We start from the raw sequence: 10824 nt of genomic DNA on the forward strand, positions 1-10824 counted from the left end.
TTTTAATAAAATTTTAATTTAATAATATGTATATGTTGCAATATATTACTCCCTCCGTCCACGAAAGAACTTCCTATCTTTCCTTTTTGGGACGTCCACAAAAGAACTTCCTACCTATTTTTGGACTATATCCCACCACTTATAATCCTCTTACTTTTCACTTTTCACAGGAAGTTCTTTCATGGACGGAGGGAGTATATTGTATGAATATATATATATATATATATATATATATATATATATATAATCTTTATATTCTTAATTTTCAATAAATTTAATTTTAAATTAAGTTTGAATTGAGACATGCACGTATATGTAAATTATAAACGGGTCCGGTCATTGATTTACATGTTTGCATAATAAGGCACAAATTCTATAAACTGATTACTTTAAAACAAAATCTTATTTTATGTCTATCAAAATAATTAAAATTTTATTTTTACTTTTTATAAAATAAATCCATACGTTTTATTTATATAGGGAAGAAAAATATATTTTTCATTTCTGCAAACTTTATTTGTTTCTGTTCGTCCATTACTACAACAACAACAACAACAATAATAATAATAATAATAATAATAATAATAATAATAATAATAATAATAATAATAATAATAATATAATAATAATAATAATAATAATAATAATAATAATAATAATAATAATAATAATAATAATAATAATAATAATAATAGATAAATTATGAAATTAGTAATGCATGAATGAAGAATTTAGATAAAGAACAATAGAGGATATGATGTTATAATATATTAGAAATCTTTAATGATGTATCAAATTTATAATAATCTCAATCGAGTAAAGAATTCATATAAATCACCTCATTTCACATTGAGTATTTTTATAAGATTTCACCAAAATAGAACTTATACAAGAATAAACTATTGCTCTCCAAATTAAAAATCTACATTTAATTGGCGGAATGATTGAGACTAATACAATTTGAATTGTTTTGTCAATTTAATTTGACCAAATTTATTTAATTAAATATATGGTCTAATTAATTTAATTTGAAAAAATAAATTGGTTTGATTAAGTAAATTATTTCTTCAATTTAATTTGATTATAAAATAATATATTTTGTATAAAATTTTAAAAATAAAATTTGGATTCAACATAGATTTTTTATGAAAATTTATCAATTAAATTACTAAATAAATTAATACAATTTGAATCTCATGTCAACTTTCTTAAGCTACACACGAGATGGTTTTCAAACTTAGTTATGGTTTTTCAAACTTCAAACGAGATAATGTTCACGAGTCAATTTTATTCTTTCAATTTTCAGACGAAATGATGCTCGAAACTCAAGATTTGAAGATAATTAATGCTCACGAGTCCATTTATTCTTTCAAATTTCAAACGAAATGATGCTCGAAACTCAATTATGATATTTCAAGGTCCACATGAAATAATGCACAAAAAATTGTCAAGATTTTTCAAGCTGCATACAAGATGATGTTTAGAAGTTAGTTATGATCTTACAAGCTAAAGATGATAATGATCTTTAAAGCTACACACAAGATAATTCTTGTAACTTAATTGTGGTCTTTCAAAGTTCAAATGTGATGATACTCACAAGTTAAATTTATTTTTTTAACTCCAAACTAGATGATTCTTGGAACCCAATTATAATACTCCCTCCGTCCCTGAAATGGCTTCCTCTTTGGGGACGGCACGGGTTTTAATAAAAAGTTGTAAAGTGTATTGATAGTGGAGAAAAAATGATATAATTATTATTGGAAGTTGTGAAAAGTGTTATAATTAGTATTGGGAGTGGTGAAAAGTGAAAAGTAAGAATAAATAAAGTATTATTAGTGGTGGGGTAGGTTTCCAAAAATGGAAAGAAAGAAAGAGGAAGTTATTTGGGGGACGTCCCAAAATGGAAAAAAGAGGAAGTAGGGACGGAGGGAGTATTTAGAACTAATAATGCATAAAAGTTTGTCAAGATTTTTTCAAGTTCCATACAAAATGATGTTTACAAGTTAGTTATGATGTTAGAAGCTCCAAATCATACAATCTCACAAGTTAAGTTTATTTTTTGTATTTTAAGGTCTAGACTAGATGATACTCAAAAGTCTGATGTTCAAACGTTTTTTTGTATTTTAAGGTCTAGACGAGATGATACTCAAAAGTCTGATGTTCAAACGTTAGTTGTCGTCTTCCGAAATTTAGATTATGATATGATCCTACAAGGTTCAGACGAGATGATGTTCAGATGAAATAAAATTTTCAATATCGATACATTTTTTAAAATATTATTAAATAAAAATCTACATAAAAAGAATATTTATTATTCTAACAAAAGGTTAACATTTAATTGAGGAATATGATTCAAATTAATATAATTTTAACTATATTACCTTAAATTAAATAAATTTAAAAATAATTTATATAATAAGTTAAAATAATTTCCCGTCGAATTTCGACGGGTTACGGACTAGTTTAGTAAGAAGCTTTTCTGGCCAAATTCTCTTACTCAAAAACCTTACCAGTATTGTTGTGACATGCCTAACTGATAATTGAAATGCTATCAAAATAATTTGACAAAAATGATCAGAGAAGCCAATTTTCCTATACGCAAACACAAATTTACAAAGATTAAATTGCCGAGTAAACAAAAAAAAATGACAGGATGAAGTTTTGGAGACAAGAATTTCCTCAATATTATCAACAAACAGCACAGAACAATTGAAGGTGAGAGAGGCTACCTACTGGAATGACATGACAAACCCATAAATTTTTCCCTTCAGGCGCTCCGTCTTCTCCATCAGCACCCCGTCCCTTCTAGAGACCACGCGATCCAACCAGTCGTTGACTCGTTTCAGCTGAGACAAAATTGCAGCTATAGGCCCACAGTCGAGACCTCCACCACCGGCAGCAGGACTGGACTTTCCAAACACGCGAAAACCAGCATCAAGGGACTCCTCAACAAACCTCACGAACCACATTTGCATCTCAGACTGCAGATTCTTTCCAAGTTCGATAGTTTCATTCATTCCCATGCCTCGAGTCCAAGTTCCAGCCACTGATGATGGTGAGAGCTTCTTGACAGGTTCACTAATAGAGAGTCTCTTCTTTGAACTTTGCTCCACTTTTGATAAGCCATCAAATTCTTCGTTTGTAAGGAGGGAGACTACCTCAAGGTTTGTAGCCAGAGCAGCTTCCACCCAAAGCTTGCTAGGTTTTGGTTGCTCTGTCGAGGTAGCATCTGTAGCTCTTGATGAACTGTGGCTACTGGAAATCAATTCGGCATCTACTGTTGATTTCAGAGCATCCTCGTAAATGGACATGAATCGGTCAATAGTTGGCAGTGGGTTCTCAGGCTTTGACATTTCTACTAGATCAGAAAACATGCTGCAATTTGAACATTTCATGAAGGTTAAAGTACAGATTGTAAAGTAAAAACTAGGAGCTGATGCTACCTATTTTCAAGATTGCTTTTTTACTAAAAGTTTCCACAGCATTTTAACTATAAATAACTAGTAATTTGCATTAATAATGATGATAATGAATATCAGCTAATCACACTATACCTCAAGTTTCTGACAACAGATTCGGTCACAATGGCCTCCTCTAAAGCTTCAGCAGCAGCTATTGAAGCAATTCTTCTCCTCTGCATAGCATCCTGCTCTCCAAAAACACAAAAGAAGATTAATTTACTTCAATTCTAATAACATAAAGGAATATAAATCATAATACTACAAAATATCATATCTTTATATCATTATATACCTTCCCAAGTTTAGCAAGACCTGAAGAAACTGCATCAAGAGAAACACTGCCATCAGTCCACTTCTTTTCATGGATGGTGATCACTGGCGCCGCACCATTTGGTTTCTCTGTCGGACTCTCAGATTTCTCATGTACGTCGCTTAAGCGCCTGGATATAGCAGCCTGAAAAGGGAAAAAACACCATCACTCATTTAGAAAGGAAGCAACAGCATACGATTCATGCACATATTATTCAACAAAAATGCAAAAACTTTCTTTAGCCTAAAATGGCAGAACTGAACCTGTGTCCTCAAGATAGCCTGCAGATCGATTTTGTTCTTAGCTAGAGTCTTTTCTTTATGTTCAGAAGAGCCGCCCCCGCTGCCACCTGATGCTGGTCCATCATCCCAATTCTTCCGACTAGGAGGTCTTCCAGTCCCAACAAGCGCTTCAGAAACCTTGGAAATTCCAGCAGCAATATTAGCCATCTTCTTCCTCCCGGAGGAGTCCACTGCAGGCGATGCCCTAAGCCCGCCGGATAACCTTCGAGCCGGAGAGAGCGACATCCTCCTCGCCACCACCGGGCTCGCCTGCCGCCTCCCAGTAGTCGGCGATGGCTGCCGATACCTAGATGGTACAATTATCGCAGGCTCCCTCGACGTCCTCCTATTTTCCTCCTTAGCCACCACAAGGCTTGGCACCACACATTTCGACGGAGCTGGCGACGAGGACCTCTTCCCTGACTTGGCCGCCGGCGACGGATCCCTCTCGGCTGCCACAGCTTTCCTCCCAGCCGATACCGGCCTCTGCTTCAGCGCCCCAGGCGACGCGAACCTCTGCGAAATTTTATCCGATCCAGATCTACTACTATTAGAGCTTTCATCTCCGCAATTTGCAGCTACATTCACATTAACATTCTCTTTTTTGGGGGCAATTACTAGCCTGCTGCCCTTACCCTCTGCGAATTTTTCCTTTCCTTCCGTCTCCTTCTTCCCCGCCCTCGACAAATAGGCAGTGATGGGGTCGGCCGAGGGGTCCGAGTCGGAAACCGGCTGAATGACGAAACCGTTTTTGTTAGGGGAGATCCGAGCAATTAAGGGCTCAGGGGATCCGATGAAGGGTTGGCGACCGGCGAGGGGACGGAGGTTGACGGGCGTGGGGACGGGAGGGGAGTCGAAGAGCAGGCGATCGAGGTGCACAAATTGCCCTAATTGGAGGCGGTTGTTGAGGATGAGGTCGGTGTCGCGGTCGGAGAGGGAGACGTAGGTGGAGTTGAGAGAGTCGGAGAGCTGGACGTAGAATCCGTTGTGCGGCCATAGGGAGTCGGCGGCGGAGAGAGCGGGCAAGATTCCGATGACCTGGAGGAGGGGGCTGCGGTGGTCGCCGGTGACTTTGGTGGTGGAGTTCATGGACTGGAGGAGCCTGAGGAGGATTCCGGGGGTTAGAGAGGCCATTTTGGAGAGAGACGGGAAGGGAATTGAGGGTATCTTCTTCTTCCTTGGAGAGAGAAATTAGGGTTGGAAGGAATTGAAACGGAGCATTTCTTTGTATTGTGGGTTGATGACGGGTGGTGCAGACTCGAGGTTTTAGGGGTTATGATTGTGACCGTTATAAATTTGAAATTCAAAAAATGGATTTGTTTCCGCTTAAAATATTCTAACGGTGCGTTCCGCTCTAGGGGACCACAGCAGTCGGATTGGAAGATAAAATAATTGTCAATTTAAAATTTTCTAATTTCTGCGCAGGTTGGGTTGAAATTAGAGTGACCGTAGATGTATTTCTCTCACGGGTAAATTTTATCAAATGATCAAGACATTTCAAACTGTGCCTTGCGCCTCAAGGGTAATTCTATTCATTGCCCACTTTTTACTCTTTTAAAAATAATATTAATATTAATAATTTTACTTTTTTACCCCTACAGAATTTAAATAATTTAATTCACAAAATTGACGTAAGTTGAATAAAACTATATTGTCTCCAAATTTGTTAATAAAAAAATCGCAAGTTGAATGGATTTATAGCCCCAAATTTGAAGGGAAGGCAAAAATGGCATACTACCATGAAAAAACCGGGCAAGCATCACCTGAAAAAGCATCAAAATCCATTCAAATGACAATCAACGACGTCTTACTCCGGAACAATCGATTTGCCCCAACACGATTTGCCCCTAACCTCCTATTCATTTTTATTCTTTCTCGAGCTCCTTCGCCTTCTTCTCGTAAATGAATCGAATATTTTTGCTCGATTCGAAATTGTGTTATTCGTATTCAAAATTATTCGATTCGTATTCGATAACAAATATTCGATTCGATTCGACTAGTATTCAAATACTTATATGAAATTATGATATTCGATTCGATTCGATTCGATATTCGCATAGATGCATGATTAAATATTTAAAAATTATATATATGTATATATGTGTGTGCGTGTGGAGGGGCTAAAATAAATTATGAACTAATTTTCACCATTTGATTGTAAATTTTATGGTGGATTCATCACTTTATTGGATGAATTTAATTTTATATTCATCAATATCTAATTATATATATAAGAATTATAATATTATATAATAATTGACAATTTTAAAAAGGGAAAATGCAAAGAATCATAATATACATGCATTAAAGTAATTCTCCACAATTTAAAAAGTAAAACTTTACAATTTATAAAATCAAAATTTTAAATTGAAGTCATTCTTCCATCACAAGTCGCGCTTCGTCATTGTGATTGTAAACTAATCAAATAATTCGTATTCGATTCGATATTCGAATTTTGATATTCGTATTCGATAAATATTCGATTCGAAATATAAATATTCGATTCAATTCGATTCGGTTAGTATTCAAATACAAATACGAAATTATGATATTCGACTCGATTCGATTCGTTTACAACCCTTATACTCCATCACATAGAACAACTATGCAGTACCAGCAAAAATAAGAAATAAAACGACCCGATCCATATACCACCCTCGCTACAAACTCCTTTAACTTCGCTTTCAATGCTTGTTTAGTCATATTTCACACAACTGGTATCCTGCAGCTGCGGAGGTTAAAAGGTTTTGGTAATTTTTGTTAAAATAATTAAATGCAAAATTTGGGAAGGAGAGAAACGTTTCAAGAATTCACTTAATTAATCTAAGCTTTCTCCAAACAAATTCATAAATTTTTTGATTAAAACAGGATCCAGAAAAATTAAAATGAAACAATGCTCATTCCCGTCGTAGAACTATGCAGATAGAGTTGTTGTTTTTTCTAGAATTTGTTTATCTTTATAATTTGTTCAAATTTATAATATGCAGAAACAAGTTTTTGTCTGTAGATAATGATGAGTTATACGTGTTTTCACTCCTTTAAATTTTTTAGATGAAGTTTTATTAATTTATTAAGAATTTAAGTGGAGATATATACGGGTAAAATAGTATATTTATAATTGTTATTATTATTATTTTTAGTTAAGGGGCTATAATGAGTAAAAGTGGGGCTATGAATAGAATCACCCACGCCTCAAATTATAAAGCAGGCGATCTTGGGTATAATTGGGTGTACCATACAAATATACAATTAATTGACTTGCATTTAAACTCTAATTCGTATCTTGATCCAAACTTGTATCCTAAGATCAAGTTTATCGGCATTTTTTTAAGACCAGGTCAACCTCCACATCAGTAATATGAAAAAAAAATAACAATTAAAAGTGGGTAGATTAGAAGTGGTCGACCACTCCAAAAAACAGACCACTCTCGGTCTATCTCTCTCTTAATATCTCATCCATTGATGTGGTGACACTTGTTGACATATAATTGGTTCAGTAGATTTTATTTAGATAATTGATAAAATCATTATATCTTTTATATAAAATATTAAAAAATATGTATATATACCAAAATTTATATTTTTTTCGTTCTCTTTAAATAAAAACCACTCTTGCTATATTTCAACACACCTTCAAATTCTTCTATTTCCCTTCTCTACATATAACATCTAGTGTTTCTTTCTCTATTTTTCAATGGATCGAGACAATAATTTTTTCTTCAACTCTCAAAATCTCAACCCCTCCCAAGACTATTATCCAAATCTTGCTGATATTCCAAGCTCCAATGAATTTCCAGAGTTTGATTGTGCTATGAATTCAAATTCTCGTATAATCCAACTGATTCTCCTATTTCTGAATATCACCAAACCTCTGAAAATTTCTCTGCAAACCCTTCCAACAATGCGCAAAGTTGGACTGATATAGAAGATATATCACTAATGTCTGCTTGGTGCTTTGTCAGTAACAATCTAATTGTTGGCGCAAACCGAAATAGTAAGTCATTTTGAAAAAGTGTTGCAGATATGTATGAGCAAAGTCGAGGAGATAATCCAGAAATTGGAGGTCCAAGGTCCTTGGAATCATTGAGGCAACATTTCAAACGCCTCAACAAAAATGTAACTCTGTGGGTTGCTGCATACAAGAAAGCATATGAGCGACTGACTCAACCTAAACACCTCTAGATTGATTTGCAATAGGACAAGGACACTCTAGCAATGGTAAGCTGTCGCAGCCTGATTCCCGACGCTAGTGATAGCGGGGTACGAGTATCGATACGACTATTTTAAAAGAATAAAAGACAAGAAGAATAGGTCGAACATCACGCGGAAGCTTACATGAAAAAGTGTTAAGGAAAATCATCATAAATTAACTCCAGGGGTATAAACGTCAACATCGTCATAACTCCATAAATATCAGGAATTTCAAGATAAAAAACAAAGCAGGTATAACTTATTTTTCATAAGGAAGAATAATATGCAGAGTATCGCAGCAAAAGGCGAACCGATTATATGTATGAAGACACATAAGCGTGAGTATATTACTTGATTCAAGAGAAAATAAAGTATTTCAATCATCAAGACTCTATCAATCATAACGACAATATTAAATATGAACACATCGATTGAAACGTTCCCCCACCAGCACCAGACCAATCTCGCTCACCGCTTAGCCTGCACATTTAGAAATATATGCAGGGCGTGAGTACATAATACTCAGTGGGCAAACGCCGAAAAACAAGAAAGGTGCTCTTAGAGCTATAGGTTTGAAACTTGCCACATCTCAGCAATACACAGGAATAAAGTTAGCGTAAATAAATCTGTGCATGCAGTTTTAATAATAAACATCATAAATATGTGTCTGCAGACAAGTAAACGACATGTATGTACCGCATCTACAACTCATCATCATAAACAAGGTACTGAGAAGTAGGCCTCCTTCTCAAGCACCGTGACCGACCCGAAGACGGCTCACAGTCACCTCTGTGTACACAACCCCGCTAGTAGCAGGATCCGAATTCGTCTCATCTCATCAGTAGAGGGTAACATACAAGCTCAACATCAAAAATTGGCAAGTCAAACAGTTCTCAAACATCATTTATCTCAAAACATTTGCTAAACTCATAACATCATTAAATCATTTTAGAAAGCTCGAATGATAAACGTATACTCAAGATATTGCCCACCTGAAGACCTTACTCAAAATCTCCCGTCAAAGCGGAGTTACTTACTTCCTTGCTCTGCTTGTGTCTTCAGGGATCATCATCATCATCGAAGGTTCATGTCATAAAAATGAATCTCAATTAGAAACTCATTGACTAATTCTCAAGCCTTAACTAATGCTCTATCTCATATTCTATCTCCTTACTCAACTCTATATAAACTCCCCACTCATCTAAAATCCTTAAGTTCTAGGATAGGTTTCAAGAAAATCATGGTTCTAAGTCTCGATTTATCTCTCATATAAGGCTCGTGTAATCTCATTCAAACACATAGGCAACACAATCACATAAGGCACATAAGAAACACAATCAAACATCATCAACATATGCTCTGTTTTTACACTGACTCAACTTCAAAATTTAATCTGTTCTGACTCCGACACCTCCTGGACTCAAGACTCATACCGAAAGAAAGATCCTCGAGTCTAGTTCCCTATAAAAAAAAGTAGAGTCGAAAACTCCAAGTGGTTTGAGAGATATGACGTTTTTACCACGATCTACCATATTCGGCAGTTTTGAGCAATCGAAAACTTGGATTTTTGAAAAATAGTAAACGTTGCCGAAAAGGTCTGAAATTTGGTGAAAACTTAGCCAAGACACTAATGGCTCAAAAATAAAAATTTGGGCTTCAAAATATTAAGGAAAGATACTAAAAAAGGTGACTATATGGGCTACTCACCGAACATTTCGGCAGAACGTAGCAGTTTTGGTTTTACATTTTATAAAAATAGTAAACGAAGTCCAAATAACTTGAAATTTTATCGGTATTATCATGACTCTCATATAAACGTTCCATAAAATTTGTATGGTATTTGGGTAACAAAAACCTCTCGAAAATAGTAGGTCAGTGCATCACGAAAAATGACTCCGAACTCACCCACACAAGTAAACATGCTCAACTCAACATTCCTTCAAGGAAAACTTATCAAAGCTCATTTTTAAATACTTATAGCACTCAAAAACATTCAAGCACAACTTAATACTCATCATAACTCAAATTGACTCTCCTCCTACATCTTAGACTCAAATCTCAAGGAAAACGTTTCAACAAACGCATCATTTCAATTCTCTTCTCACTTTCATGCTCAAAATTACTCAAATACTCAAACATGATCTCATACATCATATAACTCATTATACACACATATATCCTCTTTAATCATACAAACTAAACTAAGTCCCAATTTTATTTAACCAACAAAAGACCTAGTCAAACATAATTAGAAACTACTATCATGCTTAATTACATATATCCTAAACCAAATTACTTAATAAACACATAGGCAATAAAGTCCTAATTTTCAATAAACTAAACTCTTTGAATATTTATAAACATACATGAAACTTTAATCTAATCATAGATCTATCAATTTTAACCATTTAAACTCACATATAATCCATCAATTTACAATTTAGGGCATAGATACACATACCCCTAATTTTATTAAACTAACTCACCTCAAATTCATCAATTAACATCATATACTCAATCTACTCCATCAATCATCATCATAAACATCTCATAGACTCATTTTCATCATCAATTCATCACT

General features: G+C 34.7%; 1 protein-coding gene across 1 annotated transcript; it reads right to left on the reverse strand.

Moving 5' to 3' along the window:
* Positions 1 to 2574: 2574 nt before the first annotated feature.
* On the reverse strand, positions 2575 to 5317 carry LOC131002023 (uncharacterized). Its single transcript, XM_057928700.1, has 4 exons — positions 4035 to 5317; positions 3754 to 3915; positions 3555 to 3646; positions 2575 to 3375 (listed from the first exon to the last, which is right to left on the reverse strand). Exons 1-4 carry the CDS (start codon positions 5184 to 5186, stop codon positions 2730 to 2732), a joined length of 2052 nt encoding a protein of 683 aa, XP_057784683.1. The 5' UTR covers positions 5187 to 5317; the 3' UTR covers positions 2575 to 2729.
* Positions 5318 to 10824: the final 5507 nt, after the last annotated feature.

This window comes from Salvia miltiorrhiza, chromosome 8, assembly GCF_028751815.1.
Source record: "Salvia miltiorrhiza cultivar Shanhuang (shh) chromosome 8, IMPLAD_Smil_shh, whole genome shotgun sequence".
NCBI classification, from domain to species: domain Eukaryota; kingdom Viridiplantae; phylum Streptophyta; class Magnoliopsida; order Lamiales; family Lamiaceae; genus Salvia; species Salvia miltiorrhiza.